The following is a 15,701-nucleotide window of genomic DNA, read 5'->3' as shown; positions in this document are numbered from 1 at the left end:
CCCCATAGCCAAATTTCTCAAGTGAGTGGAAGAAGAACTGATACTCTACTGTGTCAAATGCTTTATAAAAAATAATAATAATAATAATATGAAGCTATCCTCGGTTATTAGGTCTGAGTAGTCAAGTATGTCTGATATTGTTAGAAATATGTCTGCTCCTCATAAAGCCAGACTGTGTTTAATCAATGATTGCATCCAGGACTTATTTAATTATTTTTGCAAGTAGTAAGGCTAATATCTTATAGTCATTATTAAGAAGACAAATTGGACGCCAGTTATCGATGAGCTGCACTTCTTTTTTGGGCTTAGGTATCAGTGTTATTAACCCCTGACTCATTGTAGGAGGGAGAACATTGTTTTTAATACTCTCTTAAAAGACTTCAAACGGGAAGGGAGCTTTTTGTTCAGAAAATAATTTGTAAAATTCTATAGTAATTCCATCAACACCTGGTGATTTATTGTTCTTTAGATGTTTGATAGACTCTATAATCTCTTCAACTTTGATGGGTTCATCACACTGTTTAGATTCTACAGTTGAAGTCGGAAGTTTACATACACCTTAGCCAAATACATTTAAACTCAGTTTTTCACAATTCCTGACATTTTAATCCTAGTAGAAATTCCCTGTCTTAGGTCATTAGGTCTTTATTTTAAGAATGTGAAATTTCAGAATAATAGAGAGAATGATTTATTTCATCTTTTATTTCTTTCATCACATTCCCAGTGGGTCAGAAGTTTACATAAGCTCAATTAGTATTTGGTAGCATTGCCTTTAAATTGTTTAACTTGGGTCAAACGTTCGGGTAGCCTTCCACAAGCTTCCCACAATATGTTGGGTGAATTTTGTCCCATTCCTCCTGACAGAGATGGTGGAAATGAATCAGGTTTGTAGGCCTCCTTGCTCACAAACACCTTTTCAGTTCTGCCCACAAATGTTCTATAGGCTTGAAGTCAGGCCTTTGTGATGGCTACTCCAATACCTTGACTTTGTTGTCCTTAAGCCATTTTGCCACAACTTTGGAGGTATGCTTGGGGTCATTGTCCATTTGGAAGACCCATTTGGCACGAAGCTTGAACTTCCTGACTGATGTCTTGAGATTTTGCTTCAATATATCCACATAATTTTCCTCCCTCATGATGCCGTCTATTTTGTGAAGTGCACCAGTCCCTCCTGCAGCAAAGCACCCCCACAACATGATGCTGCCACCCCCGTGCTTCACTGTTGGGATGGTGTTCTTCGGCTTGCAAGCGTCCCCCTTTTTCCTCCAATCATAACGATGGTCATTATGGCCAAACAGTTCTATTTTTGTTTCATCAGACCAGAGGACATTTCTCCAAAATAGTACAATCTTTGTCCCCATGTGCAGCTGCTGTGGATATAGATACTTTTGTACCTGTTTCCTCCAGCATCTTCACAAGGTCCTTTGCTGTTGTTCTGGGATTGATTTGCACTTTTCGCTCCCAAGGATGAACCAGACTTGTGGAGGTCTACAATTTTCTTTCTGAGGTCTTGGCTGATTTCTTTAGATTTTCCCAATATGTCAAGCAAAGAGGCACTGAGTTTGAAGGTAGGCCATGAAATACATCCACAGGTACACCTCCAATTGACTCAAATGATGTGATACAGTGAATTATAAGTGAAATAATCTGTCTGTAAACAATTGTTGGAAAAATGACTTGTGTCATGCACAAAGTAGATGTCCTAACCGACTTGCCAAAACTATAGCTTGTTAACAAGAAATTTGTGGAGTGGTTGAAAAAGGAGTTTTAATGACTCCAACCTAAGTGTATGTAAACGTCCGACTTCAACTGTATATCACTGATAGCGTGACCATTATTCAGTGAGTCAAAAAACATATCTGTGGATTCCTGACAGTATGTAGAGCTATACAGTTTCCTGTAACCTGTAAAAATTGCTGCAGTATTTAGTGATTCATTTTTGGTCTTCTGTAATAACACCATCAATGTTTAATTTATGGTTAGTGTTATTTGTAGAGTGACATTTCTCAAGTCTGAAGAAATAGGATGAATTGTGTTCTCCCTCAATCCATTTTTTCCTAGATCTTATAAAGGCTCCTTCTGCTTTTAATCTATATATATTATCCAGTTTATTTAATCTATATATATTATCCAGTTTATTTAATCTATATATATTATTCAGTTTATTTTGTAACTCAATCAGTTCCATCTTCTCCTCCCCCGAGAGGCCGTTTCGGGATCTCTGAGAAAGGGAAGTTATCTTAATGATCACCTTTTCCTCCTCAGCTCTTCTGGTTTTAGCAAGATTACTACCATGTTTTCTAAGGTATATGGACACCTCAAACGATAATATGTCTCATTCTCATTGTTCTATCTGTGGCATCAGTGACTTCATGTCCCAGAATGCTTTTAAAATGTGCTCTGACGTCATATTTTGGCGACTGGTTTAAATGGGGAAAAAGACATTCTCAAACATTAGTTGAGTTCAGCAATATTTATATTTTCTGACGCTTAAAACGGTATATTCGTCTGCGCAATGGGTCCTGTCGAGGTAACAGTTTCTACCGTTTATGCATTTACAGTGTTTTCTTCTTTATCAGGAATAGCCATGCAATCAACGGCAATCAAGTCGCCTGTTCCGATAACACGATTGTAAGCAATGTGATCGTAGCTACGTTAGTTTGCACTAGCTACATGAACGCTTACAGACATGTTATTAGTCATCTAGCGATCTACATTAGTTAGCTAATGTTACTGTAACGTTAAACATCTAGCTAGCAATACTTGTATCATGCCCATTCAATATGTTTTAAAATGCTGCTATTGTTTAAAAAAAATCTGATATCTTAATTACATTAACTATGTGTCACTGTTCTTCGTCCAGCATCTCCACATGTCCGTGTTCTCTCAGAGTTTCTCCCCCTGTGGTCGCTTCCTAGCCGCCGGCAACAACTACGGCGAGATAGCGGTGTTCAGGTGAGACCGAGCGAAGTCGAGGACATGTAGTTTACTGGCTGCTTCCACTTTGAGTAGTGAAAAATACAATGATATGAACAGAGATGATGTAATCAACCTGTCCCTGCAATAAAAATGTAGCATTTAAATGGATAAAGCACATTTTTATCTGAGACGCCCAAGTATCTTATTTACTTGTGTTCTTTACAGTAAATTGCTATTTTAATCCTTTTCCCCAGTCTCTCCTCAGCTCTTAGCCCAGATGCTACAGATCTGAGCCAGACACCCATCCTCACATTTACTGGTCAGTCTCTCTTTCCTTTGATGTGTTGAAACATTCTCTACTTGCTACTTTATGGTAGATCACCAGTGTGAAATAGCATTCAACACATGCTGTATCTCACCCTTCATCCCTAGGTTGTGACACCTGTCTCTCTGTCTGCTCCTCTTACCCCTCTTCTATTTCTTAATTTTCTGTATTTCTCACCCTCACTCGTTTATTCTCTCAGCTCACGAGGGACCCGTCTTCTCTCTCTTCTCCACGGACTCTCACCTCCTGAGTGCCGGCAATGGAGAGATCAGTGCATGGAGCTGGGCGGAGCTTATCAAGCGGGTAAGGCCGTTACAAGATAAAGCAAGCCTACCAAAATGAATGGCTGTTTAGTGTGAACAGTATGTATTTCTATACAGTCTATGAGGGTATGTGAGATGGACCAAGTCTCTGTCTCTCTCTCTCTCTCTCTCTCCCAGAATACCAAGGCTGCTTGGACAAGGAGGCCAAATTACAAGTAAGGCACCAATCAGCCGTACATTTGTTTTGAGAAAACACAAGAAAGCTTGTCTGTGTGTAGACTGTGTACATTTGTGTTGGTTTATCTCCAGATGTTTGTCTTTGCTGTCTGATGCTTGTAGCCAACAAGTGTGTGTGTTCATAAATGCTCCTCTTTGCAGATCCAGCCTGGAGATCCCAGAGATCAATGCCATGACTGTCAATCCCACAGTGAGTACACAGACACCTTTTTCAGATTCATTAAGTACCTCACTGTACTGAGACACGTTCTCTATTAAATTATCTCTCACTCTCTCTCTCTCGCTCTCTCAGGAGAACAGTCTAGTGATTGGTGGAGGGGACAATAACATCCACATAATGGATCTGGAAAGTGGTATCTTTAAGGTTTGAGAAATATTCATTTCTTCGATTCTGTCTCAAGATTCAGCAATGTGATGTTGAACATTTACATAAATATTCTTTGTTGCTACATCCCTTTTAATTTCTCTTCTCTCTCCCTCTTTCTTCCAATTATTTCTCTCTTCATCCCTCGCTCTCTCGCTATCCCACACTTAACCTTTATGTTCAATCTCTTTATTGCTCTCCCTCCCTTCCCCAGTCAGTTCTGCAGGGTCATACAGACTACATCCACTGTCTGAGTGTGAGAGAGAGGGAGGGGGAGATCCTCTCTGGGGGTGAGGACGGCGCTGTCAGGATATGGGGTGAGTGACGGATGAAGCAACCTATTACTGCTTCAGGTTCCCTTGTCAGTCACTGACACATCTGGAATCAATGCATGGCTGTATTACATTATACTCTAGTGTTGTCATGTATCTCACTCTCTGAACTCCGCCTCCAGACCACAGGACCGGCCAATCCGTGCACTGCGTTGAAGTCTACAAATATGAGGTAAGATATTGGGATTTGTGGGTGCCTGCCCCTACCCTCCATGTGTAGAGAAGTTATAATGTAGCATCTTTCTTACATGCAAAAGTATATTTAAGTTATTTTTTGCTTCATCAAAAACATGTTTATATGTAGGCAGGGCCTGTTTTGGTGATTTCTGGTATATCATCAAAATAAATCAATCACAGCCTATTTTTGTACTAATTAAGCAGTTGTTACCTGATTAAGTACAATGCCATTGGAAATTAATGTTGAAAGTTCAATTTAAATATTCCTAAAACTAAGTTGAAAATGTTGATGTTGTTGCTTCCTGTTGACAAGACATATTGATAGCCCAATCTACAGATACATGTGCAACAATAGTAATCAAGGAGCACCTTATAAACTGCACATGCACCAAAAACCCTGTTATTTTGTCAAGTGACATTAAATCACTCATCGATGGGGTGGGGGTATATGCGCAGTTGAAACAACCACGGCTAAAAATACACATGGAAACTGGATATATTTTTACATCACTGGAAAACCTGCAGAACAGTCAGCTACATTTTGTAATGGAGAATTTTGATACAGGGGGCACCAAAACAGAAAGACAAACTCAACACCGTTTTTGTCAGTCACTCCTATCAATTATCACGTTGACATCAATTGTTGCACGAGAGGAGGGAGATGAGGTCTCGTGAGGTTGTTGGTAAAGCATGACGCTTGCAACGCCAAGGTTATGGGTTCAACTCCCACAGGGGACCAGTACGAAAATGTATACACTCACTACTGTAAGTCATTCTGGATAAGAGCGTCTGCTAAATTACAAAAATGTAATAATGTTGCATGTCTTATTAAAACTAACACAGCTCAAAAACCACACGTAATCTGGAAATAATGTATACATCACTGGTTAGAGGACAATTTGTAGAAGACAGCTAGCTACATTTTGAAGTTGTATTTTGATTCAAGTGGGTCGCCAACGCGGTAAGTGTAACGCCACACTTTTTTAGTGAATCAATTCCATCGATATCACGCTGAAATCAATAGAACAGGGCCAACATTTGGGGTGTCGCACTGTTTTAATCTAACACTATTCAAGGCCACACGGAAACTTGGAAAGACCTATACATTGTTGTAATCACAACCCTCCATAGGGTATCAACGGTGACAACGGTTGGCTGCTATTTAAGTGATAGTTTGACCGTCAAATTTGTGCATTGTGTGGCTAGCGTCTTTTATAGAGAACTGCCAAATCATCCATTTCAGAAAGAAAATGATGGCTGCCGTCTAAATCCTGCGAACCCCAGCGCGTATGACAAAATCAACAGTACAAAATCAAACATATTGATATGTTTTAAGCAATTGATCTTTTGTCATCGTGTTGACTATACATTTTTTATACTAACATCACCAATCTGAGGTAAAAGGATGTGTAATTCCCCCCCAATTTGATGTGGTCAAAACATTAGCTTGTGTAGTTGGGTAATATCCATTTAATTAGATATGGCAAAATAATTATCTTAATTTAGGATGATAGTAATTTCTCACTTGTTTAACTGTTTAGTGACGATAAAATGCTCCTAAACACAATTTAACCAGACGGGTGATCTGCACTAGAGTCTGCATAGGGCTTGTGCAGCAGGCTGAACGTTTGACATCCATATTATAAGGCACCTTTCTGCAGATTGCTGAACAAAATAAATATCAAATTACAAACAAAATCTTTCTCACTTCTGTCTCACTCCCCCTCTCTTTCTAGGAATGCGCCCGCCCCCAATATGGCAAGTGGATCAGCTGCCTGACGACAGAATCTGATTGGATGGTGAGGAAAGGGCAGCCCTTGCAATTAGTCAACAGTCCCTTCCCCATAGGATGAGCTCTCTCTCTTTCTAGAAATTGTAATGACTTGTTCAGTACCTCAGTCTGAAATGTGGCACTTATGTTATCAGTGTAGTTGCCGTGGCGAATCATTAGAACAGTCGCCAAGGTCAACTCCACCTGTGGAATGCCTCACGCTGTTGTCTTTTTACTCCTTCAGGATGAAATTATTTGCAATGCAGATACTGTAACATTACTCAGCATTTCCTCCTGCAATTTTATCTCCTTTAGTGTAATTAAATAATTCTCCCTAACACCTGTCCCCCACCAGGTCTGTGGAGGAGGCCCATCCCTCACACTATGGCACCTCCGCTCCATGTCACCCACCTCCATCTTCCCTCTCACCGGATGCCAGCGACAAGCCAACTTTTACCAGGACATGGTGAGACGTGTGTGTGTGTGTGTGTGTGTGTAATCTTCAGGGTGTGTGTGGGTCAGACTGTGTGGGAAGGGAGAAAGAGTTTTATTGGTTTGTCTTTCTCTAACTGTAGACACTAGTCCGTCTGTCTGTGTGTATTTGTGACCTCTCTCCCGCCTGTAGGTCTTGTCGGTGGGCGAGGGCCAGTGTGTGTCCCACTGTCACCTGGGGGGAGAGGTAAAGGCTCAGATCCCCTGCACCCCCCACTCCCTCAACACGCTGGCACTGAACCTCAACAGCACTGATAACAGGGTGAGAGTCGTTTAGACAAACCATCTGAACACTCCGTTACTCATCCAACCCCTCAGGTTACATTTCCTTCTTTGCTCGTCCCGCTTGGGGTCTTCCTGTTCTCGTTCACAAATCCTGTGTGGCTTCGTTGGTAGAGCATGGCGCTTGCAACGCCAGGGTTGTAGGTTTGATTCCCATGGGGTACCAGTATGAAAAAGTAAAGTAATTATGCACTCACTAATGTAAGGCACTGTGGTATAGAGCGTCTACTAATGACTACAATGTAATAAATAGTTTTGTCCACATCAAAGCTTCAGTACATGGTATAATTGATATTCAGTTTTGATATGGTCTGTTGATATGGTTGAGTTTTGTTAAGCAGGGACAGTGGTGGTTTTCAGTGTATGAAGGACGTGGTTGTCATGTTGTCTTCTGTTGTCTTTGCTGTTCCAGGTGCTCACAGTAGGTGGAAGCAGTCACCAGATAGATGTATTCACCAACCTGTCCTACAGAACCTTCTCGCTGTCTTTCTGAGGACACACACAACCCCATTTAAGCTCATAATGTGCTGTCTTGGATAATTGTACTACACTATTCTGTACATAACTCATGCCTCTTGTTCAAAGGATGCCCATTCCAGGATTCATGTTTTTTATGATAATAAAATATTTTGATCACTTTTCAATATCTGTGCTTCAGTCTTGATACATTTGCCCCGGTTTTATGCTCTGAAGGAATAAATTGGCTGAAATATCTGTATGTCTTGTCTACATAAAGTCTTGGGTTACTCCATTTAGATTTCTAGAATATTGGGTTCCCTCCCCAGTTTTCATATTTGCAGCGAGTGTAAGTAACCCTGCCAAATACTACAACAATCCCATTAAACAAGTATAGTACAAACAGCCCTATTTCGTTTTTTGTATGTATTGATGAGACAAGATAAAGCACATTGAGCAAGAAGGGAGATGGGATGAACAGAGAGGAGGGAGAAGCACATGATTTGGATGAAAGTGACTCAACAACACTCAGGTGTGGCCTGAAGACGTCGGGCCGTGGACTAGTCTAAGGCTCCGAACTTTCCTGAGTCATCCCCCCCGGAACCAAGACGTCTGGAACGGTCAACAGATCCTCGTATTTCTTCTTCGGACTGACCAATTGCACAAGTCATCGTTTTGGTGATGGCAATTTATCATTTTGTAGCACGACGCGTTTGAAATACGCATAGAAACTTAGCTACTCTAGAGGAATTATTCCTATACCGTTATCTAGCCGAGTTGTGTTTTGCGTTGATCACATTTCCAGGAGAAAGTAACTTTTAACTTCGTCTGTGGGCGAGCGGCTTGCTAACGGCAATCCCCAAAGATACCGGATACAAACGAATCTAGCCTCAGCTCAGACAGTCACTGCTGATCCTAGCTGCTGATAATGTCCTCTGGTTAAATGGTAGGTAAGTGTTTTAAACCCACATTTCTATGGTTTAAACTAAATCCAACGTTGTGGTTTGTGTCATCAACTGTTTTTGAGTAGTTTGCGATTGTACCTAATTTACGAAGAGTGTTATTGTTGCGACCTAGCCAGCTTGTTTTTCACAGACAGCTGACGATTGTAGGGACTAGGGAGGGACACTTTCCCAGGATTTTCAGTAATGCTTTCATTGATAATCACGATGAAGAAGAAGCCCTAGCAAATATTTTAACTTTGTACCAATGTGTCAGGATTCAATTTCAAGAACTAACTTGCTCGCCCCATGTACTCTTCCCTGTTTTTATTATGGAACAAAAAACTGTCCTCAGTCTTTTCTATTCTTTCGCCCTAAATCGGCGACGCGGACAGACTTGAGGGATTCTTGAGTTGTCCCTGAAAATACTTTAGTCACTTAGTGAATATCAAAGAAAAAGTATGTTTCTATGATACCTATATCCTCTACTATTTAACCATATAACATTTCCCCCAACATTTGTTTTAACTTCTTCCTAATCCAGCTCACTTTACACCATACATGCAGGCTGATGTTTCATGTGGTTAATATAGGCCTATGTTTGTGGTTCATAGTGGCCTATATTTAATGAGTGTGTGGAGAGAGGGCAAACGGTTGGAAACGTTAAATTTAGAGACGGCTGTTCTAGTGAACAGGGAAGGGAGGGTGCGTACAGGGACAGGGTTGGCATACAGTCAGGGAAGGCTTGACAATGACAGACTACAGGTTGTCTCCTCACTCTGTCCCTGTATATTGTCATTGATAAATGTTCCATACAGACGTTCTTTTTCAGGGTATGGTCCAAACAAGGGAGCTGAGGAAAGCCTGAAACAAACCAAATACTGTGAAGGCGCCCACCATTTCTCCGCTCAGAGAGGAAGTGAAACCAAGGGATTGAGACTGAAGCAGTTCAATGGATGAAAACGTTGCATGGACTGTAGATTGAAAGAGGAAGAACTTCATCCTCTCAGGTTTTTGCTTTTGGTCTCTGCTTGTACAACCTTTCAGGCCCCTCTGCCTGTTATTTTGTTTCTTGTAAGAGGTGCGTGATAACTTGACACAGAGATGACAGTGAGACTGTGGGATAAGCAAAAGTGCTAACTGAGAAGAGCAGTGACGTGAATCCTCACATCCATAGGCTACCCACTGGGATATCTAAGTATTAGCAAATCTAGCAACAACAATCCGTCTACCTTGGACACAGACCAACAACTGAGCACTTTCAGACACTCATGGATGTAGTGACTGACTGCCAGAACGCAATTTGATGAGGATAGTCTCTTTGCCCTTGTGTAGAGTTTAACGTGTCAGAAGTCCTTCACCGTCTGTCACTGCAGCCCAACTTTAAGGGGGAAAAACACTTTACTGGACTGATGGAAAGAGAACGTAGGTAAACCTGTGATGAGTCGGAATGTGGTGCTGCAAATAACTGGGAATCCCCTACTGGAGTTAGTGGGAGGAACTGGAACTGAGGTGGAACCAGAACCAACCGAGGCCTAAGCACGACAACGGAATGCCATGTACTAAACTGGAAATACACTTGATTTAACTGGTAATTATTGCACTTGCGAGGTAACAGGAATAGTTTGTAATATTGAGTAAGAATTCTGGACTAGAACTGATCTGGGAAATCAAATGGAAATCAAATTGCAATGTAAGTGTTTTGTGGATGTTTTCTGTACGAGATCTTCTTCCATTCTGAACTGGTAGCTTTGGGGGGGAGACTGTTTCATCCTGGGATTTGGGAAGACTGGAATCTGTTCCTGTGGAACTGCATTTATTGGGAGAGGATTACTGAAACCAAGAGCACTGTCTGCAGAAATGGCGGGGCCGGGAAAGGACTACAACCATCTCTTCAAACTGCTCATCATTGGAGACTCCAGTCAGTGCATCTTAACTTCCATTTTCATACAAAGCTCCTGTGGTCTCTTAGTGCTTACTCTGTCTGCGTTAAAATAGTAGTGTAATTCAAGTGTGCTGTGCTGTTACACTGATGTTTAGCAGGCAGATCATATTGTGTGAGGTGTGATTTAAAGAATTAGGCTAATATATATTCCTGCTTAATCTCCTTAGTAACACAGCAAATATCAGTCAATCTGCTTATCATGGGGTGACTGTGATGAACATGCCTCACTTACTCACCAAGCTTACAGCTCTGATGACTTACAAAGGAGACTTATTTGTCTCTAACTCTTCAGACAATATGATAGATTTTCAAACATTTACCCATGCTGTAGTGATGTGACTTGCCATATGTAGGCTACTAGTAATGGGACAGTAAGTAGCCTGATACTGTCTACTCAGAAGTGAATGAAGAAAGGCCTAATCACCTAACCCCTCATCCCTGTCTAACCTCTCTGTTCTAGATGTAGGGAAAAGCAGTCTACTACTACGATTTGCAGATAACTCCTTCTCTGGTGAGTTGCTGCTCTCTATCTGGTCAATATATACTATTAAACGATTTGAATGTGTGAGTGGTTAGGAACTGTGTTTTTTTTAATGTTTTCTTCAAGATTGAAATGTGTGCTTAGCATGTTGTGTGTATGCGTGTGTGTTTCTAACCTTGCTGCTTTGGCTTGCAGGTAGCTACATCACTACGATCGGCGTGGACTTTAAGATCCGTACGGTGGACATCGACGGGGAGCGAGTCAAACTGCAGATCTGGGATACGGCGGGCCAGGAGCGCTTCAGGACCATCACCTCAACGTAATCTATCATCTATATCAATGATCTATCTACACGTATAGAAGCTATATATCAATACAAACGCTGTTTATCACCATAGTTGGTTTGGATTTAGGCTCAATTTCAGTTAGTTTCATTCTTTCAGTTTTATAGTGATTAACTCAGTTAAGTGCTATTGATACCAGCCCGGGACAGAGTGCCAGCCAACGATAACTATCACCCGAAAAACAATGCAGCGATTTCCTGTTTTTATACAGTACTCTTTACAATCCTTTGCTATTTTCCACTTTCTCCCTGTTTTTCCTACCAGGTATTACAGAAATACCCACGGTGTGATTATTGTTTACGACGTCACCAACCCAGAGTCGTTTGTGAACGTGAAGAGGTGGCTTAATGAGATCACTCAGAACTGTGACAACGTCTGTAAGATCCTAGGTGAGTTTGGTATGCTGAGGCGATGGATGAAGAGTAAAATAGAAAGAGTAGATTAGATGAATGGATAGAAAATTAGGAATGAAGAAAATTCACTGAGGAATGACTTTGACTTCCAGTCCAATGTGCTAGTGTTATGCCTGATTGTGAACTGATAGACATACACTATATATACACAAGTATGTGGACACCCTTTCAAATTAGTGGATTCAGCTATTTCAGCCACACCCGTTGCGGACATGTGTATAAAATCGAGCACACCGCCATGCAATTTCCATAGACGAACATTAGCAGTAGAATGGCCTTACTGAAGAGCTTAGTGACTTTCAACATAGCACGGTCATGTCATAGGATGTCACCTTTCCAACAAGTCAACTCCAAGTGCTGTTATTGTGAAGTGGAAACATCTAGGAGCAACAACGGCTCAGCCGCAAAGTCGTAGGCCACACAAGCTCACAGAATGGGATGGCCGAGTTCTGAAGCGCGTAAAAATAATCTGTCCTTGGTTGCAACACTCACTATTGAGTTCCAAATTGCCTCTGGAAGCAACGTCAGCACAAGAACTATTCGGGAGCTTCATGAAATGGATTCCCATGGCTGAGCAGCCTGGGCTGTTTTTCATGGTTTGGACTAGGCCTCTTAGTTCCAGTGAAGGGATATCTTAACGCTACAGCATACAATGACATTCTAGACGATCCTGTGTTCCAACTTTGTGGCAACAGTTTGGGGAAGGCCCTTTCCTGTTTTAGCATGACAATGCCCCCATGCACAATGCGAGGTCCATACAGAAATGGTTTGTCGAGATTGGTGTGTAAGAACTTGACTGGCCTGCACAGAGCCCTGACCTCAACCCCATCGAACCCCCTTGGGATGAATTGGAACGCCGACTGCGAGCCAGGCCTAATTGCCCAACATCAGTGCCCGACCTCACTAATGCTCTCGTGGCTGAATGGATTCAAGTCCTTGCAGCAATCTTCCAACATCTAGTGGAATGCCTTCTCAGAAGAGTGGAGGCTGTTACAGCAGCAAAGGGGGGGGACCAACTCCATATTAATGCCTATGATTTTGTAATGAGATGTTCGACGAGCAGGTGTCCACATACTTTTGGTCATGTAGTGTACTATGCTGTCCAAAACATCTTTCATTCATCCCCACTTCTCTCTCTCGCCCTCCCTCAGTGGGGAACAAGAATGACGACCCCTCCAAGAAGCAGGTGGACTCCCAGGATGCAATGCGTTTCGGGGAGTCGGTGGGCGTCCGGGTATTTGAGACGAGCGCCAAAGAAAACATCAACGTGGAAGAGGTGACCCTAGCAGCCATGTTCTAAACTCAGCGTGTACCTCATTCACTTCCTCAGTAATAATAATAAAATAAAACTAAGCCTCAAATATCCCAGAGACCTGATATGGCTCTCACAGGGAATTATCAGTTTATTATGCTTTTTTTTAATGAAAACATATATATAATAATTACACTGCCAATAAATTATCCACACCAGTTGGCTGTGGTGCTATCAGAAGTGTGACCATGGTCATCTCTTATATCTCTAAAACGGTTAACTTATTTCAACTTAGACCAGGTGGCGAATTCCCTTTCCAAGGAATAGCACTTCCGTGTGTACTGGTATGTATCCGGGTGTGTATGTATTTTACAGTCATTGCCCTGTCTCTTTCCTTCTCCCCATCTCTCCTACCCTCTCAGATGTTTATGGCTTTCACACACATGGTCCTTCGGACAAAGAAGCAGAGTCAGAGTCGTGCAGAGAGAGAGCGGGAACGAGAGAAGGAAACGGTCGACATCAACTCTCACAGACACAGAGAGAGGAGGAAGAGGGGGAAGAAGTGTTGCTGAGAGGGAGAGAAAGGAAGGAGATTTTCTAAGAACAGGACAGACCAATGGAGAGTCGAGCGTCTAAAGTCTGTCTGCACTCATGGGGAAAGAGCCAGGACATTACATGTTGACATTGCACTGAGACAAGATTACGAGAGGGTAAGGACAGAGAACCACTGTTACGTGCCGAATTTTTACCCTAGCAGTTATTTTTTATGAATGCATATTAATGTCATTTTATCATTAAAAGGGAAACTGGATCCCCACTGTGTCAAACTGTCATTAAAACCCCTAATTTAGGAAATACACTAATGACTTCAAAAGTGACTAGAATGATGTATCTGTCTTATTTGTAATGAAAAAGACTGTCGTGAAAAATGTAACATGTCTAAATAAACAGAGAGCAATAAAGTTGATCTGTGTGTGCCTTTTATATGCGATATACCATTGCTAACACATTGAAAGTGTTATTTACCCTTGGTCTGAATGCTGTACGCAACGTCAGGAAGTAGCATTAGCCACCCTAGATTGGTGGTGGAAAATGCTGTTTCATAAAGAAAGTACGCATATTTTCCCAGTTTTTTGTTTTTTTCCCACCTCGCCATTAAATCAAGTTAAGGAGGAAGTTGACACTTGCAGCCTGAATACATTCCATTTGGACGGTAAAATGAAACGACTTGGTATTGTCATCTGCTGGCCTTTGGGCTACTATACTAGCAGTTTATTTGCAAAGCCATAGGTGATGCAAAATACACAGATCTATTGAAATGCAAGACTGTGGTAATTGATTTTTTTTTTCTTCACAACTGCATTTTGTGCCTCTAACACCAATGTTCAGTAACTATTTACTCAATTATCTTGACTGCATCCCTGGCTGCTCAAGCGGTTTGAGAAACACTCTTTTCACGCCACTTTTATATGGAAATGACTTTTACGCAGCATGTTAGGAGACTGAGGTTAAGGTTAGAATTAGGGTTTGGGTAAGTGAAAATGCTCTCCTAACCTGCTACGAAGGTTTTGCGAGCATGGAGAGGCCAGAGATAGCCAGACGAATAAATTGGGCTGGGGCGGACTGGCATTTTATCCACACCAGTTCACATCACTGCAAGCGGTGCCGACTCACCCCCCCCCCCCCCCAATACACACCCTACTTAGACACAGGCAGTAGTGCTGAAAACCATTGGCAGTACAGTACAGCATTTCTCAACCATTTCTGTACCAGTGACTGACGAGACATGGTCGTCCTCAGACCATGAACGACCCTCCACCTCCAAATTGATCCCGCTCCAGTGTACAGGCCTCGGTGTAACGCTCATTCCTTCCACGATAAATGCGAATCTGACCATCACCCCTGGTGAGACAAAACCGCGACTCGTCAGAGAAGAGCACTTTTTACCTGTCCTGTCTGACTCCAGCGATGATGGGTTTGTGTCCATAGGCGACGCTGTTGCCGGTGATGTCTGGTGAGGACCTGCCTTACAACAGGCCTACAAGCCCTCAGTGCAGCCTCTCAGCCTATTGCAGACAGTCTGAGCACTGATGGCGGGATTGTGCGTTCTCTGCATGGTGTAACTCAGGCAGTTGTTGTTGCCATCTTGTACCTGGCCCGCAGGTGTGATTTTCGGATGCCACTGTAAGGACAATCAGCTGTCCGTCCTGTCTCCCTGTAGTGCTGTCAAAAATTGTACAAAAATTGCAATTTATTGCCCTGGCCACATCTGCAGTCCTCATGCCTCCTTGCAGCATGCCTAAGGCACATTCAGGCAGATGAGCAGGGACCCTGGGCATCTTTCTTTTGGTGTTTTTCAGAGTCAGTAGAAAGGCCTCTTTAGTGTCCTAAGTTTTCATAACTGTGACCTGTCTTAATGACCGTTCCACAGGTGCATGTTCATTAATTGTTTATGGTTCATTGAACAAGAATGGGAAACAGTGTTTAAACCAACATCATACATCTGCCTGGTACAATTGAAACCGGGATTAATCCGTGAAGAGCACACTTCTCCAGCGTGCCAGTGGCCATCAAAGGTGAGCATTTGCCCACTGAAGTCGGTTACAACGCAGAACTCCAGTCACGTCAAGACCCTGGTGAGGACGACGAGCACACAGATGAGCTTCCCTGAGATGGTTTCTGACAGTTTGTATAGAAATTCTTTGGT

At 42.2% G+C, this 15,701-nt stretch overlaps 2 protein-coding genes across 4 annotated transcripts; both read left to right on the top strand.

Moving 5' to 3' along the window:
* The first annotated feature begins 2,381 nt into the window (after positions 1–2,381).
* LOC106600718 (THO complex subunit 6 homolog) lies at positions 2,382–7,808 on the top strand. The gene is made up of 13 exons (XM_014192291.3): positions 2,382–2,530; positions 2,864–2,955; positions 3,174–3,238; positions 3,444–3,547; positions 3,685–3,722; positions 3,886–3,934; positions 4,037–4,108; positions 4,323–4,425; positions 4,563–4,612; positions 6,354–6,416; positions 6,744–6,854; positions 7,014–7,142; positions 7,575–7,808. Exons 1-13 carry the CDS (start codon positions 2,516–2,518, stop codon positions 7,653–7,655), a joined length of 972 nt encoding a protein of 323 aa, XP_014047766.1. The 5' UTR covers positions 2,382–2,515; the 3' UTR covers positions 7,656–7,808.
* Positions 7,809–8,087: 279 nt separating this feature from the next.
* Positions 8,088–13,959, top strand: LOC106600727 (ras-related protein Rab-35). Of its 3 annotated transcripts, none has more exons than XM_014192309.3 (8): positions 8,099–8,564; positions 9,392–10,150; positions 10,284–10,480; positions 10,965–11,015; positions 11,181–11,304; positions 11,594–11,718; positions 12,894–13,018; positions 13,417–13,959. In XM_014192309.3, the coding sequence occupies exons 3-8, from the start codon at positions 10,420–10,422 to the stop codon at positions 13,564–13,566; spliced, it is 636 nt and encodes a 211-aa protein (XP_014047784.1). In that variant the 5' UTR covers positions 8,099–8,564; positions 9,392–10,150; positions 10,284–10,419; the 3' UTR covers positions 13,567–13,959. The 3 variants fall into 3 exon arrangements, with proteins under 3 accessions (XP_045572075.1, XP_014047784.1, XP_014047783.1); XM_014192308.3 differs by having other exon boundaries at positions 9,378–10,150; positions 10,309–10,480; XM_045716119.2 differs by lacking the exon at positions 12,894–13,018 and having other exon boundaries at positions 8,088–8,564; positions 9,378–10,480.
* The last annotated feature ends 1,742 nt before the right edge of the window (positions 13,960–15,701 follow it).

This window comes from Salmo salar, chromosome 03 (genome assembly GCF_965601325.2).
Source record: "Salmo salar chromosome 03, fSalSal1, whole genome shotgun sequence".
Taxonomy (NCBI): domain Eukaryota; kingdom Metazoa; phylum Chordata; class Actinopteri; order Salmoniformes; family Salmonidae; genus Salmo; species Salmo salar.
This window is presented reverse-complemented; position numbering and strand designations above follow the sequence as displayed.